This window comes from Aspergillus nomiae, assembly GCF_001204775.2.
Source record: "Aspergillus nomiae NRRL 13137 chromosome Unknown contig00561, whole genome shotgun sequence".
In the NCBI taxonomy this organism is placed as follows: Eukaryota; Fungi; Ascomycota; class Eurotiomycetes; order Eurotiales; family Aspergillaceae; genus Aspergillus; species Aspergillus nomiae.
In genome coordinates this window covers 1-17,082 of record NW_015378616.1, presented here as the reverse complement: position 1 = coordinate 17,082, position 17,082 = coordinate 1, and the positions used below count along the sequence as shown (strand labels likewise).

General features: G+C 47.8%; 7 protein-coding genes across 7 annotated transcripts; 3 read left to right on the top strand and 4 right to left on the bottom strand.

Annotated features, from left to right (window-relative positions):
• Positions 1-400: 400 nt before the first annotated feature.
• Positions 401-2,143, bottom strand: ANOM_010940 (putative MFS transporter; the record flags this gene model as incomplete). The annotated part of the gene is made up of 1 exon (XM_015556196.1): positions 401-2,143. One exon carries the CDS (start codon positions 2,141-2,143, stop codon positions 401-403), a length of 1,743 nt encoding a protein of 580 aa, XP_015401596.1.
• Positions 2,144-2,840: 697 nt separating this feature from the next.
• Positions 2,841-5,546, top strand: ANOM_010939 (uncharacterized protein; the record flags this gene model as incomplete). The annotated part of the gene is made up of 1 exon (XM_015556195.1): positions 2,841-5,546. One exon carries the CDS (start codon positions 2,841-2,843, stop codon positions 5,544-5,546), a length of 2,706 nt encoding a protein of 901 aa, XP_015401595.1.
• Positions 5,547-6,750: 1,204 nt separating this feature from the next.
• ANOM_010938 (vacuolar iron transporter Ccc1) lies at positions 6,751-7,470 on the bottom strand (the record flags this gene model as incomplete). Its single annotated transcript, XM_015556194.1, has 2 exons — positions 6,751-7,048; positions 7,103-7,470. 2 exons carry the CDS (start codon positions 7,468-7,470, stop codon positions 6,751-6,753), a joined length of 666 nt encoding a protein of 221 aa, XP_015401594.1.
• A 1,177-nt stretch (positions 7,471-8,647) lies between these two features.
• ANOM_010937 (uncharacterized protein) lies at positions 8,648-10,311 on the top strand (the record flags this gene model as incomplete). The annotated part of the gene is made up of 6 exons (XM_015556193.1): positions 8,648-8,743; positions 8,794-9,207; positions 9,260-9,436; positions 9,486-9,524; positions 9,577-9,785; positions 9,840-10,311. 6 exons carry the CDS (start codon positions 8,648-8,650, stop codon positions 10,309-10,311), a joined length of 1,407 nt encoding a protein of 468 aa, XP_015401591.1.
• A 279-nt stretch (positions 10,312-10,590) lies between these two features.
• Positions 10,591-11,079, bottom strand: ANOM_010936 (uncharacterized protein; the record flags this gene model as incomplete). The annotated part of the gene is made up of 3 exons (XM_015556192.1): positions 10,591-10,603; positions 10,676-10,783; positions 10,868-11,079. The coding sequence occupies 3 exons, from the start codon at positions 11,077-11,079 to the stop codon at positions 10,591-10,593; spliced, it is 333 nt and encodes a 110-aa protein (XP_015401590.1).
• A 2,769-nt stretch (positions 11,080-13,848) lies between these two features.
• On the top strand, positions 13,849-14,220 carry ANOM_010935 (uncharacterized protein; the record flags this gene model as incomplete). Its single annotated transcript, XM_015556191.1, has 3 exons — positions 13,849-13,945; positions 14,014-14,058; positions 14,114-14,220. Coding segments are annotated over 3 exons (249 nt in total), but the record flags the coding sequence as incomplete, so codon positions are not given.
• A 157-nt stretch (positions 14,221-14,377) lies between these two features.
• ANOM_010934 (carbohydrate-binding module family 48 protein) lies at positions 14,378-16,725 on the bottom strand. The gene is made up of 3 exons (XM_015556190.1): positions 16,594-16,725; positions 16,271-16,406; positions 14,378-15,936 (listed from the first exon to the last, which is right to left on the bottom strand). Exons 1-3 carry the CDS (start codon positions 16,614-16,616, stop codon positions 14,647-14,649), a joined length of 1,449 nt encoding a protein of 482 aa, XP_015401592.1. The 5' UTR covers positions 16,617-16,725; the 3' UTR covers positions 14,378-14,646.
• Positions 16,726-17,082: the final 357 nt, after the last annotated feature.

Genomic DNA, 17,082 nt, shown 5'->3' with positions numbered 1-17,082 from the left:
ACGTTCGGGGAGGGTGAGTTGAGGTTCGGGAGCTGGCATCTTGAAAAGAACTTTGGGAGGACTCTTTAGGGTAGGAAGAGAGGACCTCTGCTTATGGTATTGTGGGTTATTCGAGATAGATTAAGTATTTCCTCTATGCTTGTGTCTCGCAGTGTGTAGTGTCCTCGCATTTTTAATATATCCTAGAACTAAATTGAGGTATTGCCATTATTGGTGGGCTTACTATGCTCTCGCGTCTTTATAGCTACATTGATGCTATGCCATCAGACAGGGAATCATTGGATATTGTCTAGAGCTAGTAAGAAGGTGGTGTTCTAATACAGTCGACTCATCTGACTCTAGTGGCAGGGTTATCTATCCTAAAGTTTATCCCAGCCTCGCTACCCTCTGCAGTCCACATCTAACTATCGAATAGAAAATCCAGCCTCTTGTTACCTTGATCACTAGTAGTCTCAAGATAGTGAGCCTTCTGCTCTGTCGTCATTGCATCCCATTTGGCGCGTTTCCACTTATTTCTCGCCATGTAGTAGAGCTTTGCCAGCACGTATGCTACAATAGTCGCTACGTTGATGGCAATTAACTGCGAGTTTCCCCGATGGTAGTATGGCTTATCATCTTCGCGGTAAATATTTGAAGACGCAATCCCGGAAAGCTGAATGGTGATGTTATAAAGAGCAGCGCTGACAGCCCTCGTTCGGACCGCATTGCTTAGCCGAGAACACCACCCGACTTGTGCAGCGTGGATAGACGGCCAGCCAAGCAGGACAAAAGTAACCGCGTAGAGTCCCCAGTGAGATAGCGTACTAGCCGAGGTATACAGAACAATCAGGAGAGGAAGAGACCAGAGTTGGGTCAGAATCCCGAATATGGAGATCTGTTTGAACCGTTCAGATAATTCGGTGATGACCAACAGGTTTATTGCTGCGAAAACGGTCACCGGAATGCCCAGTAAGGTAGTTTGGAAGGTGCTGAACCCGATGGCCTTCAGCGATAAGCTGAGATAGGTCTTTGGTGGCGAGGTAGGGATTTCGAACAGGATACCGATGATGTAGACTGGCCAGAGATCATAGTCCTTCAAACTCTGCCAAAGCATCTTCAAGCTCAACGCCTGACGGTTATGCATATCTCCCTTTGATGGGTCATCACGCAGGACCCGGTTGACGATGATCTTCTCTTCTCGCTCGGTGAAGTATCCCTTGCGATTCCACCATGTTGCTGTCTGCGTGGGGCCTGGAACGAGAAACAAGAAACTCAAGAACCCAATCACTATACTTATCAAGGCTTCGATAAGAAAGAGCCATCTCCATCCTTCGCGGCCTTGTACGCCACGCATATGCAAGACACCGTAGGCGATGAATGACGCGATCACCCCGGACATTGAGTCAACAAACCAAAACCACGCCAAGCGTACGGGCATCTCGGTTTTCTTGTAGAAATATGAGAGGTACAGGATCGCGTCTGGAATGAAACCCCCCATGAAGAACCCTAGGAAGAACCGACAGGCAAAGAATCCTGCTCTGTTATGCATAAAGAACTGCCCACCGGATGCCAAACTCCATAGAATAATCTGAATGGGAATCCATCGGTCCGGGCCAATCCTTTTGCCGACCATTTGCGAAGGGATCTCAGCAATCAAAAAGCCGATTCGATACATGTTTTGCGCGTTATTGTAGTCGTTGGTGTTGATGTTCAAGTCCGGCAACAGATTATCAGCAGCAGCATTTCCTAGGTTACCCCGATCAATGTTGAGCCCAAAGAACATAACCAGGATCCAAAGGAAAATCTTCAGATCTGTTTTCCGGCGCACCAATCTCTCCTCGCGGTAGGTCCATCTTTCAGAAGGGTCAAATCGATGTAAATTCTCGTATTGCGGATGAGGCTGGTAATATTTGGCTAGGTTCGAATCATCGAACACACTCCTCGTAGTAGCAATAGCATCGAGGTCGACCGACCTTTTCTTGGAGTAGAAGATGGACAGGAAGGTACTGTATTCAGGTGCGTCTTCTGGCTCGACAAGATTGATATGTGTTCCGTCTTTCGCCACTTCAGTGCTCTGGATATCCCCGGTCTTATGTTGGTTAAGTTGGGGGCTTCCTAGCCGATTTTTATCGTTCAAATGACTTGAATCCGATGTAGCTGACATCTTAGTAGTTTCCTTAGACCGAGATCAGTAGATACAGTCCCAAAGAGAACCGGTACAGGCTCAGCGTAAAGCAAACGAGGACTGGTTGACCGCATTATGCCAGCAGGGAACGTATCGGTTATATAATATGGCTAACATCGCCTGTGATGCTTTTTCTCCGTCGTACTTTTCGGCAATAGTCATTAAGAATGGAGTGCTCCCAGAGCTCGATGGTGCAATTGACGAAGTGCTGTCCCGGTAAGCCAGATGATAATAGTATCATACAGATCTAGCCTGAGCGCTCATGCCAAAATGACAGGCAACGGCTAATAACGAGGGATAGAAAATAAAATGTGAACTAAACAACGGCTAGGTGTAGGAAATTGCGGTTAGCATTGCTCGTCATGTAAGTGCGTATGGCATCAGCGCTCACCAGATTGTTACCATAGCCCGACACCTCCACCCCAACGCTTAGTGCAAATTGGCTCTATGAATCAACCAGTAGCTGGTTTTCGCAAGATTTCTTGATAAGCTTCCAGTTTATGGTTGGTGGATAAATTGAACACATTGGGAACCCTCTTTCGACAATGAGTCGATGGCTCATCTAGAAGGCAAAAAGATATTACCCTTCAAATTGATTAACCACCCTAGACAACTGAAAGTGACGGCCGCCCAGGGCTATATCGTAACACGTCACTCGAGAGCGATATAGCATAGTATGTCGACGAATAACAAAGATGTCAAGCTCCGATGCCTTGAACGGCATTATATTAAAGATAACTTTAGTGCGACTGCTGGCGTCCCCTGGCCCCGTGGGAAGTATTGGCCTGACAGAACCACGTTCACTTGTTCTAGTCATATGAATGGATCCATCGCTTTACAATCATGGGTAATCGCGTACTGGCCAGATGGGTCAATCAAATGGACCGCGCATGCCTTCGCGGCCGACACCGACGTGGCTAGCAGCTATTCAGTGGAAGCAATCCCAACGACGCCTAACCACCTTGAGTCTGTTAGCATAGGTATTTTGATAAAGCAGGATACATGTACAGGACCCATAGAGGTTGACACTGGCAAGGTCCGCGTGGTCTTTCCTACCACCGGCTCGGAGTTAATCAAGAGTATCGTCCTGAATGATGGGACGACAATTGGCCAAAATGGTCGACTGATATTGCGCTCAAAAGCATCGCTTCCAACGGAGACAGAAAAATCAGATAACCGCCAATTTCTGAGCAGTATTGAAAATGTAAACATTGACCAGGAAGGGCCCATAAGGGCTCTATTGACCGTGCGCGGAAACCACCGTGCGGTTGATACTGACAGTCGCCCACAATCACCATGGATCCCTTTCATTCTGCGATTTTATCTATATTATAATTCAGATTCCATCCGGATTGTCCATACAATCACGTATGATGGAGATCCACAAACAAGCTTCATTAAGGGCATCGGTATTCAGTTTGATGTTCCGTTGAAAGATGAACTACCTTGCAACCGGCACGTCCGTTTTGCAGGTGTTGATGATGGCGTTTTTGGGGAGGCCGTACAGGGTGTTACCGGTCTTCGCAGAAATCCAGGATTGAGTGTCCGCACGGCTCAGATTAACGGCGAACCTCTTCCTCCTATGGATACCTGGCTTGACGAGGTTGGAGATTATATGAAGTGGGTGCCGTGCTGGAATGATTACAGCCTTTCCCAACTATCGCCAGACGGATATACTATGAAGAAAAGAACTGCAGCAGGGCACAGCTGGGTCAATATTCCTGGCGGTACTCAAGCTGGTGGGCTTGGATACCTTGGCGGTGCAACTCGAGGAGGTCTAGGGCTAGGAATGCGTTATTTTTGGGAACGATACCCGACCGGCTTAGATATTCGAAATGCCACCGAAGCCACTGGAGAAATCACGCTGTGGTTGTACAGTCCATCCGCAGAAGCAATGGATCTCCGCCCGTATCACGACGGACTGGGACAGGAAACCTACGACGAGGAGCTTGATGCCCTGCGTATCACATATGAAGACTGGGAGTATGGGACAGGAACGCCTTTTGGAATTGCACGGACGAACGAGATCTTTCTTTTCGCCTTTGACCATACCCCCACGTCTGCACAGCTAAGCAGTTCGGTACAGTATATGCGGAACCCACCGGTGGTGATTCCAGACCCTGAGTATATCCTAGAAACAGGCGTATTAGGCACATTTTGGTCAAGGAGTGTCCCCACAGAGAATACAACCCCGGCAGAAGCGGAAATTAACCGAAACCTTGACTTTCTTTTCGAGTTTTACAAGACACAGATATCTCAGCGCCGATGGTACGGCTTCTGGGATCATGGGGACATCATGCACACTTACGACGGAGACCGCCACTCCTGGTGCTATGATATAGGTGGCTATGCCTGGGACAACTCCGAACTCTCTCCTGACTTGTTCTTCTGGTTATACTTTTTGCGGACGAGCAGGAAGGACGTATACCGCCTGGCTGAAGCCTTTACCAGGCACACAGGGGAGGTGGACGTGTACCATATCGGGCCATGGAAGGGGCTTGGAACCCGACACGGAGTCCAGCATTGGAGCGATAGTTGTAAGCAGGCTCGCATATCGAACGCCCTGTATAGATGGATCTTCTTTTACCTCATGGGAGGCGATGAGCGCACTGGCGAGCTGCTAGACGAGACACTGCATGCAGAAAAGACTTTCTTAGCTCTAGACCCATACCGTAAGGTGCGAAGGAACAAAGCGTCTTATAAGCCTACCGTTGAAGCTGTGTCCATCTCGTTGGGAACCGATTGGTCCGCCTTTGCAGCAGCATGGTTCATCTCCTGGGAGAGACGAGCACCCGGTTGGGAGGAGGCGAAAAGCAAATTGTTATCGTCCATGGCCGGTATGTCTCAGCTCCACAATGGCTTTGTGACTGGGATGGCTCTTTACGACACCCAGACAGGGCAAATCCATCCTCCCTCTCACGATTTATCAAACCAAGGAGTCGTCCAAATCTCCCATCTTTCCGCCATGTTCGGCCTGTTTGAGATCTGTGCGGTGCTTGTCAATTGCCTAGGAAGTGATTTACCGAGCGGTTTTGAGAAAGCATGGGTTGATTATTGTCTGTATTTCAATGCCACCGCAGAGGAACAGTCACAGCGGTACGGAGTAGGTTTTGGAAATCTGATATTGCGCCAGGGACATTCTCGTTTGACAGCATATGCGGCCAATAGGCTTGAAGATTCGGTTTTAGGGCAACGTTCCTGGAAGGAGTTCTATAATGTTGATGGTTATGCGCCAGATTTGCCATGGGTCAGCCGGTCGGTAACTGGATGTCTCGTCCCAGTGAATGTTGAGGAAGCGAACTGGATATCAACCAATCTTTCGTCGCTTTATGGTCTGGCGGCGATCCAGAATCTTGCTCTGGTGAAAAGAGCTTTGGCTTAGCACTGACAGTTTTTGGAGTTCTATAGCCGTCGTTTGGTGCTACATTTATATCTAGTCGTTGTTCTATCGTAATGCGCAGACGGTAATATATTTGCAAAATCGCCGTAAATAGTTCGAGCCAGACTTATAGTCTCTATATGTAACTGGAAAGACTTCAGGCGAAACTGAGGGGCTGTTGTGTTGGACGAATACGGACGTTTGAATGACAGTTGAAGGAGACGAAAACTGGCAAGTTGACCTTGGTTTAATACCCCGGTAACAAGGCCGGATAAATAGCAACCATATATTGAATACACATAAGTAAGAATATTTATAAATAGATATAACAAGTATTTTAGCCATCTTAGTTCCTATAGTTACGCCACTAATGTTAATAGTTTCTCAATCAAGTATTCCCTACAGAACGTAAGATCCCCAGATAGATATCTTTTATATGGGAGTGCAGGGATCGAATATCCCTGTACCGTCGATCATAGCATGGGGACTCAGTAATGAGAACCCGCTAGGTCTGGGAGCATTCATCATTATGGAGTTCATTGAGGGAGGAGATCGATAATAAGGAGGCGGAATTCCAGGCACTTAAGGAAAGAGTGGAAAGAGAGGAGATAGAGGAGGGAGGCTCTGACATTTCGATCGTGGCATATATAGAGAACCAGCCCTTCATTTCTTTTGGTGAATTCCTAATTCAACAATTTCGCGCAGTTTGATGGGTGGGAATGATAGGTTTCTGGCTGTGTAAGATAAGCAAGGAGGGATGTTCGTTGGAAATCAATAAAACTGCAAAAGAAATTCGGCAAACGTTTTGAACTTTTTATTTTTCTTTTGATGTTTGAATTTACAGTTCCAAGTTCTTATGAATATATATACCCAGTCCCTGCGCCCCATTTACCATACCCAATGCCTTTTTACCCCATAACGCCGAAACCAAGCCAAGTCACAGAAATATTAGCAAAAGGTGTAGATGGAGTATTACTGCTCTCCTCCATCACTACCCCCAGAGGCCATTAACTGGAAACCCTTGACCAAACCCATAGCAGATCCCGCTGCAACACCGCCAACCAAGACCATTTGTAAACCACCTATGAGTCCGCGTCGAACATTCCGACTGCCCTTCCAACCGCTTACGAAACAAGTTTTGCCATATCCGAACAGGAACAGCGCCACGACCATAGTAGCGATAGACCAACGCAGCGCAATGAAAGCATCATGGGCCCAACAAAAAGTAAGGGAGTAGCGGGATGAAGCCACCGATGAAATAGCCCAGGGCGATTGTCAGAGCGCAGATAAAGGCGCGTGATCCGGAAGGTTCTTGAAGGGTATGATGGAAATTCATGAGAAAGGATGGTAGCATCGGGGAGGTCGAAAGATGTCTTGTGAGTTCGGAGACGAGGTGGGGAGGAAGGTCGTAGGGCGCGAAGATATCAGAAATTGTGTCAGTCACCCCGGATGGATCCGTCATAGTTTGGCTTTCAGTCTCTTTTAGTGTGGCGCGGTAGGATTCCCTACACAGACATATTAGTGAAAGCGGCCTTTCAGATCATGCTGGTTCTACTTACTCCTCGCTTTTTGCTCCCAAATATCCTCCTAGACCCATGGATATGGCACCCGCAATTAGTTCGGCCATTCCACCGAATACCACAACTTTTGTGTCTCCTAACGCAGACAGCCCAGCAGTCAATGCAAAGGGCACCGTCATACCGTCGGAAAGACCGATGATGGCATCTGACACCAGTCGACCGTCGATGACTTTAGAGTCCGCTTTCTCCGTTTTTGGCCGACTAAACTTTGCCTCGTCGGCTGAAGACTCAAGGTCGCTCGACGATTCATTTCGAAGGGGCAGTTGGTATTCCTTCTCCAAGTCCGGCGAGAATTCCGAGACGGGGGAGTAGCTGGAGAGGAGTCCCCGGATGGAGGAAATCGACATGGTCGTATGGTGGTGTGTGACGACCTCGAATATTAGGACTATGTACAGTGCGTACTTTTCGAAAGAGAGTCAAGTGATGTCGGGAACACTGAGGGGAAGACGGGTTTATATAATTATGTAGGTAAAAATGCTCTATTCCTAGTGGATCGCACTATTCTCTAGTGTCACAGTGAAGCATCAGCGACAGAGGACCTCCGATAAGGAGCGAGAGAATCTGATCAAATGAGAGCACCACGGGACATATACCCCAGTAACAAGCATTGAAGGTATGCTCCACCGCGAGTGGGAATTGTGCACATTTGAGAAGAGCTTGTGCCGACTCGCTCCAGTGTCACCTGCCACAGAGCCTATTAAGGGAGAATGACCAACAACGTGCATGAAGTGAAGAGGCGGTCATTTGCCTCAAATGAGGGGATCTCTTGGCACGTGGGGACGTGATTCGTCCAAATCCCCAGAGGAAGCCGGTGGGGTGCCTGGAAAGCTTGGACTCAGGCAGCTATCCCACATCAGGCTTAGTCCTCCCTTCGCCAGGGCCCATCGGAGCAGTACCTTGGGCCTATCATATTGAAGACATATCTAACCTCTGGATTCTGGCTGATCCACAGCAGAACAATTAGTCTGATCGCTGACCGAGGGTACCACAGCGCAACGGATGCCGACGTGAGACGGAACTTGTCCTTGCATCCTGCATGTTCATCATTGCAGATGCTACTGACTACTAGTCCGATGGAGTACTGAGTTCTTGCAACATACTCGATCGAGCATCAGAGAATTCCAAAGGGACACATTGCATTATTGACGCGGTGGTACCCCACTAATATACTCGCTAGTGCAATAGTTCTCGTTTTTGACGCAAGGGTCCGTCCGCTCTATCCCGTTCCCGCAACTCCTCGCACGACCTTCGGAGACCGCCGTAGCACTCTTCCACTTGATCAACATGTTACAGTGATGTCTCACATGGCATGGACTGGCTGCAGCTGGCCTTTCCTGATGATTCCTCCTACCGAGATTTCTGTTGGGGAATAGATCCTGACAATGAAAGGTGGATCGTCCTTTTTTGCTCTGGAATGTGACGCCCTACAGGTGGGCGCGACTCAATACCATGCGGTATGGGGAATAAATATCGCGCGTCGAGCCCTGCGATAGGGGCTTGCGATGTTGAGAAACGAACGACGAGATGCAGTGGACTTGGTTGATCCTAGCACTAGCAACAGTTACTTCAGCTCTACCTCATGAAGCCCACAAAGATGTCTGGGGCCGGCTTCGGTCAAACGTACGTTGATCATCTCTGTCTCCAGGACCAAACGAAAATTAATTTATTAGATCAAACATGTAGTCTACTTGATGATGGAAAACCATTCCTTTTCCAACATCGCCGGATATTGGGACTTTCATCCAGATATTGACAACCTACGCAATAGGAAATACTGCAACGAATACACCAACCCCAACTGGACAGTTTGGGACGAGCCTCTTGATATATGCGCCGGGCCCTATGAGACGGAAGTGCCATTGGAAGATCCGGATCACGAGTTCGCCGGGGTGACATATCAAATCTACCGGAAATGGAATGCAACAAATGACGACGTCCCTAACATGGGGGGCTTTATCGAACGCCAGTCAGAGAAATACCATGCGACCCCAGGAGAGTCGGCGTTTGTCATCAAGGCTTATGATGAGAAGAAGTCCTCGACTCTTGCTGAGATTGCCCAGAATTTCGCGTTCTGGGATTCCTATGTGAGGACATTCCACAACCTACATTCGCTGGTGGACGTGACTGACGGAACAGTTTGCGGAACACCCTGGGCCTACCAACCCGAACCGTCAATTTGCTACCTCAGGCTCGACCTGTGGATACGTGGACAATACAGACCAAGCCGCAGGGTTCTTCAACAACGTAACCGGCACTACTTGTGCGACTTCAATCTTCGAATCGCTTAGCAACAAGAACATCAGCTGGAAAAATGTAATATGATTCACTATTTTCAGGTCTCCAATAGCTAATGCTGTTCCAGTACTATGAAACCGATATTATTGATGGGTGGATGTACAAGGTAGGAAAATGCCATCTACTATAATGTACAAAAGCCAGCTAACCATCCACAGTGGGTCCAAGACAATGCGATAGACAATTTGGCCCACGCCAGTGACTTCTACCGTGATCTGGAGGAAGGCACATTACCAGCATTTTCTTATATCAACCCTGAATGTTGCAGCATAGATTCGATGCACCCGAAGAGCAACATGGCAGCTGGTGAGCAAATGATCAAGCACCTATACGATGCAGTTCGGAGATCCAAATATTGGGATAATGTGTACGACTCAATTACATGTGTCGTTTCGAATGTCATAACTAACCAACTGTATAGTTTGATCATCATCAACTTCGACGAGCACGGAGGCTTTGCGGACTATGTGCCGCCGCCCGTCAACGTTCCGCAGCCTGAAGATGGCATCGGGTTCGATGGAGAATCAGAAGGCCGCCCCGTTACGTATGACTTCACTCGTCTTGGAGTGCGCGTTCCTGCGTTCATTATCTCGCCATATATCGAACCGAACACCCTCATCCACAACGACGGCACCATGTACGCCAACAACTCCGCGTACACCCACACATCCATGCTGCACTTCCTGCAGGAGCTCTGGGAACTGGAGGGCCTCAATAATCGCGTGCAGTGGGCCAAGACCTTCGAGCATGTCTTCTCCAACACCAAGCGCGAGGACACGCCAGAGACTCTCCGCAAACCTGTATGGTACGGCGATAGTTGGGAGCCAAAGCCCGAGCCGTTCTACCTGCTGAATCAGGACGAGAGCTACTACGCGAACCGGCCATGGTCATGAGATATGTCAGTGGTATTCGCTTCATTTGTATTCATAAACGTTTTCTTCGTTCATACATCGTATCATCATGGCCAAGAAATGATAGAATAGAATAGAAATGACATGAAACTGGCAAGAGCGAAGATCATAAAAGAGTAAAATCATTCTGAGGTGATTCACACCAAAGGATGGGTATCACAACAGAAGGCATGAACGATATAAAATCACGATGTCGGTATAATCAAGCCCACAAACACCTGAAAGCATGTGCGTGCGCCTCAAGAAAAAGGCAAGGAAAATCTACTTCGACCACCTAAATCCACTACCCGTCAGCAAAGACCTTCAATCAAACCCCCAAAGAATAGAGAATAGAACTAATACATACCCTCTCCTCCTCTCCGCCTCCTGTACCTCCGCCGCCGGCTGCGTCATATTCCACAACCGACTCTTATAAGCAGGAAACGAAGTATGATTCCACATATTCACCAGAACACTATCCCACGATTAGCAACCAAGGACCAAAGAAAATCAACCCCAGAATATAAGGGGTAGGGGGAAAAAAAAGGAAAAAACAAACCTCTGGGTCCGATCCTGATAATCCTCATTATTTATCTCCTTCACTCCGACCTTCATGCCGTCCTTCGTCCATACCACATTCTTCTTTTCCATCTTGGACTTCGTATTGCGCGTTACTTCTTGCACAATCGACCAGGTGATGTACCCGATTACGGCGAGAACGGTCACGACGACCACGAGGACGATGAGGGGGACGAGGCTGCCGCGGGCCATATTCTTTCTTTTTTCTTTCTTTTTTCTTTCTTTATTCTCGGGTTGGGTTGTGATTTGGTTGGTTGTTTTGGAATGCGATCGATTGGGTACCTTGTGTAGGCAGAGTATTCACGGCAGTGACTTCAACGAGAAAAGCAGGATAAGACGAAATGGTTCGTCCGCCTTCTTAAATCAAATAAGGCGTAGGGCTGAGCGGGAGGGAAAGAGTGGATCAGGTGCAGTGGCGGCGTGGCTTAAGAACCAAAAAAGATTGAATCGTGACCTTGGGATGGTGCCTTGCGATGCACTATTTATAAGTCTGGGGTTCTCGTTTCGAGGGTAAAGAAATAGAACAAGGGCCCAAACCAAACCAAAAAAAAACACCCCCCAAGGTGACAAATCAGAAAAATAAAGAAAAATTCAAGGAATGGGGGAGACTGAACCAAACAGTAGCCAAATGCCTTTGCGAGTTGCCAAGCGTTGGCAAGCGGGGCGGGGTTAAAATTCGAATATGAAGAATATTGATGCCTACTTTTAGCGCTCCTTTTTTGCTCCTGTCCTGTTCTCGTTTGGGTGTGCCGAGGTTGTCATATTTACAGTGAGTTTACTTGTCATCTTTGTCAGGGCCCCTGGTTGAGGGATTTGATTGCCATTGGATCGTTGATTAGGCACTTGCATTGGATTGTGGGAGTGGCTGTGTTGGTGTTCTTAATGGTGTGTGGCTTGTGAGGTTACTAGTCTTGGTTCTAGATTTCATTTCATTTAATTGACACTGACACTGAAGAAGCCAAGCCGCGGTCTTTTTATATCTACTTTAATGTAGAAGCCTAAATTTTGTTATTTCCCTTTCGATTTCTTTTCAATCATGAAGTCTAACTTACCCTCCTCTACGTTGCAGTAAGAAAGATTCTAATAATTTGATCTGAGTAGTCTGGATAAATCTTTTCCTAGTTAGAGAATTAGCAAGAAGAACCCACCGAGAATGTATTTCTTCCACTTTCTTCTAGTATTACAAGTCGACCATAAGTTCCCTGTGTATATTCTTATTCCACACCGCACCAAAATGGCCGATGAATTTGATGAAGTGAAACCTTCTGATGTGACAATCCTCTAAACACTGAACGAGTTTAAGAATTCTGCTGTTTTCAAGGTTAATGTTCGCGGAAGATCATGTGTGATGAAGGTGGTGAGTGAGTTCTATATATTACTAATGCCTTGCTAGCCTACTTAAGTATCTCGACAAAGGCCCATTTGAATGGGATCCCCCTGAATATGAAGTGAATCTCTTCGTTTGCGAATCTTCCGCATATCAGCGGATAAAAGCAAAGGGCTCTTGATTCCCCGCGCTCTAATCAGCAAGACGCGACTATACAGATCGACATTGGCTTTGACGAGGTAATAATCAAGGCTGTGTTCCCAAATGCCTGGGAAAGGCGCGGTTTAGTTCACGGAAGAGGATCATTGAAGCAGTACAACAACCGGGCAGTGGATCCTTCCGCATATCATCGTAAGTAGAGTGTCGAATCATGGCTTTATACACATATGCTTATTCATAATGCCTAGATGATAATGCATGCTTTACATTTCAAGGGGCATCTGTGCCAGAAAGCCCCAAAATCCTTGGACCTTATATCCATCGAGCAATCGAAGGGAGCCAGCTCCGAAGATGGGAGACTAATAATTCTCTCCCCAAGACAACGGATTGCATAAGCTTGGATCTAAATCGAAGCTAACCTTTCGGAGGCATGATATGTTTTCGTGTTGAATCGTCTCAAGCTCTTTTCATGGCGACCAGGCTCTACTTATTTTATGGTTGACCGCACTATGCAACCCGGTGTTTTCCTTTCCGAATCATGACAGATACTTGTTTTGGAAGTCCATCTATGAAGCCACTCCCCTTTATTGCCCATATCTTGTCTACCTTTTCATCATGGAAAATGATCTCCTCGCATTCAAAGTAATATAGTTGTCGCTCATAATTTTCCTGCGCGATATAGTTGATCGGGTGACGGATACAGACATCGAAAAACTCCGGGTCGACGTCTTCCTTCCAGCGACCACGCTGTGAGTCCGTGTAATGTGCCACAATGAGGTTGCTTGTAAGGAAAGGATTGGCTTAACTTGATTCTCTATTCGGTTTGTTGTATTCGTTGGTGAAATATATTCTCGAACGTCTTCCAGCTATCGCACTATTGTTTTGAAAAGGAGGCGTAAAGATGCCCAGGGGCGGAAGGGCAAGGTCGACTCTGAACCATTGGTCTCTATTGCTGAGATAATCTATACCATTTTTTTTCTTTGCCTTGTTTTCTGAGCTAACTATATTAAAAACTGACAGGGACTGATACCTAGAACCTAGTATCTATACGAGATGTAACTTGAACCAAAGTCGGGATGAAACGTCTTTGAGTGAACCCCTTCCCATTTCACATCAATACCCCTAGACAGCGGGGAAGTGAGATGATCCATTTATGAAGCACCATCACTTGCCTTGAAGGCTCAGAAGAGAAGAAAAGAGAAAGAATATGTTGTAGTGACATCAGTTTCCAAACACCATGTAGAATTGAAGGACAAAGGATCCAAAAGGCAGAGAAAACAGAGTGGTCTTACGGATGAAGAAGATATTGGATCTAAGGTTACATGCCAACCACTGTCGTCATCATGAATCATTCCTCAAGCACCAGTACTCGTAGTAGAAGTAGTCAGTAGTAGAAAACCATCATCTACACCCTTCAGCAAGAAAAGAAAACCCAATTCATACTCCGATAATCTTACGATAAACCGATCCTAATCATGTGCGACGTCCCTTTCCTCCCGATCTTCCCTATTTGCTTCCAATGCGGCACGGACCAGAACCCCTGTCGCTGTAAAGTCCTCGGTCCAACATTAGGTATAGACTAATATTGTTATATCCTCTGCTATACATGTACCAGGATCAATGGTTAATGAATGGTCTAGGGTTCTGTGTGACGATTGTTGCGGCGGTATGTACCGTACCCATTCGTATCTGTATTGGTTGGTTTCCGATGGAATATGAGTACTGATGCACTGGGTGCAGATTATTTGTTATCCTGCGTCTATCTTTTGTGGCTGTTGTTTGACGAAGACGGGAAAGGAGTGAGTTTGCTCTTTTTTTCTTTTTCTTTTTTCGTCCTGTCTTTACCGTGGTGGGTTTTCTTGAGGGATGGTTCCCACTGACTTGCTACTTACAGTATGCTGGGTTATCCAGTTACGTTGAATCAAAGAGTCAGTGAGGCTATACCCATTTGATAGGGGCTGAGTGTAGACTATAATTTTAATGACTTGAATGAGAAGCGATTCCTTAGTACGATGAACGACAATCAATCTTGAACACTAGTCTTAAATTATACTATTACTCGTAACAATAACTGTGCACAGCAGAGTAGGTATAAAGTCATACGGGCAAAACAACAAAACACAAAGGTATCCATCCAGACCAAGAATCAAGCAACACCTCCGCCCACCAGTCTTGAAATATTCAGGCTGCCGGCTCATGATCGTAACTGTAATAATAACGAATCGTTCCAGGGTACGGGCCAAGAGTGTACGGTTGGCCATCAGGGTATGAGCTCAGGTGAGCTTCTCCTTGAGCTTATGGAAGAATGCACTGGCGCGGTTCCTCTTTTTCTTCTGAGATGGGGTACCACTCGAAGATCCAGAATCCTTGCGATCCGTGTCCTTGGGTGGAGTACTCGGTTTCCCCACGCCGGTATCCTGAGGATGTGTCGGCTCGGCGGTCTTGGTCGCACTCGCTCCGGTATCACCAGCCGTTGCGGCAGCTGTGCCACTGCCAGGTCCCGACACCTCAGATGTCTTGGTGGTCTCAGGCCCAGTCGTAACGGTCGGGCCCGCTTCGGAAGTCGTTTCAGGCCTCGTTGGAGTTGTCGCCCGCGGCGATAGCTGTGCCGAATCAGGCTGTGGTAGGGTGGCTTGGGGGGCAGTTTCAATGGCTGCGGCAGTGACACCAGTGGTGGGCGCTGGTGTGCCTCTCGATTCATCAATCGGGACTTTCTGCTGAAGTTCATGCTCCATCTCTTTCTTCTCTCCGACAGCCTCCTGAACAGCAGCTGCTTCAGGATCTGCGTGAGCCTCGGACATTGAGTGCCTCACCATTTCCGGAACATCGCCCACAGGTGCGCCAGTGCCACTATCGGTCTGTCTCTTGTGAGACTCAAGGGGAACAGCACCAGCAAGAGCTGCAGTAGTGGATGTCGGCGCTGCGGACTGAATAGTGACAGGGTCGGAAGTCCCCTGGCTGGCCTCGCCCATGGGAAGGCTAGATTCAGGGATCATATTATTCGAGACCGGGGGAAGATTAAATGCGCTTGTATCTTTAGACTGGCCCCCATTCAATGGATGGCTGGCATCCTGTTCGTAGCCGGCTTGGTCTGTCCGGGCGGTAGAGTGGATTGTGTTGTCGTTGAATGTGCTCGGGTCAGGCACCTTCTCTCCTGGCTTTAGTTTGATTGGGTTGCCCATGCCACTCGAGGCGGGAATGGGATTCACCGAGAACTGTTCCACCTCCGATCGTGGGGTCGCTGGGAACGTCCCAGGGACATTCGCTCGCTGCTCGAGAGGGGCATGTTTGGCGAGCTCTGCTGTAGTCGATCCAGGAGCGGCAGACGACAAGGCAGTATCGCTCAGGATATCCTTGCGAGACTCTTTGGGGACTTCGGCAGCCAATGCAGCCGTTGTAGAATCAGGGGCTACGCCAGCCATTACTGCAGTGCCGTTTTGCAACTTCGAGGTGGTGTCTTTTTGCCGAATCTGATCGGGATAAAGCACGTTGTTGATGTTATGGTTACCGTCGTCTTCTTCCGGAACACTGTGGTCGGTTGTCCAGATGCCGTCAACAACAAACTTAGATAGAGGACGTTAGTGGATCCCATGCAACGACATGCTGACGTGAAAGATGAGATTCTTTATAGCATTTTCTAGAGCGGGGAAAGAAGAAGAGGGAAATCCATGGGAGCCTGAGAGGAAAGCGGCAAATGACGTCAGGGAAACACGGCAAGAGCGCGGCCAGCGTCATGGAAGCTCAGACGATCCACGGCTACATCACATCATACTATTCCCTGATCGGGCTTTGAGCGGGAAGGTCTCGGGAAGAAAATAAGCGGGAGATGAGCACAGTGGTGTGGTAGTAGTTGTAGTAAGCAAGTATGGGAGAAGTTAGACTCGTCTCGTCCCTTACCTTGTAATGCAACTTCTCCTCTGTCGCAGGTAACGGAACCTCTTTCTCGAAGATATCGCCTTTTCGATCGAGTCGGACGGTCTTACCCCAGTCATCAAAGGTTCCGGTCACAAACACCTCACTCGCGTGGTGAGGCCTAATTTCCCATGCAGGAGTCGCGTCAGTCAGCTATGCAATCCAACCTATGTTCCGAATAGAGGATGCCTGAGTCAGATCCGGGACACACGGCCGGAATCATCGAATTTGACCCAGATGACCGTGGGATGGAGTGGGAATCCCAGATCGGAGGAACACACAGAATTCAATTAGGTTGCTCAACTTACCATCGGAACGTGTAGCTTCCCATCTCTTCGGTTCAGAGAGGAATTGGAAGGCGAAACCGTAGTCGAAGGGATCGGGGACGAGGAATTGATGAATCCAATTGCTTCTTTGTTTTTTGGAGAGAACCCGTGTCTCAGAAGGGGCACAAATCTCACAAGAAATGCAACCGGCCTGAAGAGGCTGGGAATTGAAAAGCTGAAGATCCTTTCAAGGCCCAAAGCGGGGTGGCGGTAACACAGACCTTCAGCTAAGATCCAAGGAAGTATAAACCACTAACGAACACCGGGGTCCAGACTCTGTTGACAGCTGTCAGTATGGAATTTTCGTGACTTCGTTGTTTAATATGAGTCATTTCACGCCAACAAATATCTCCCATGGTCTATTTTGCTTATGGTGTTCGGCTACTAGGTACAATGGAGTTAACTTGGAACCTTGTAACTTCAACCTTGGAGGGTCGTTGCCGTTTGCGTCTCGGGAGATGTTCCTTTCTT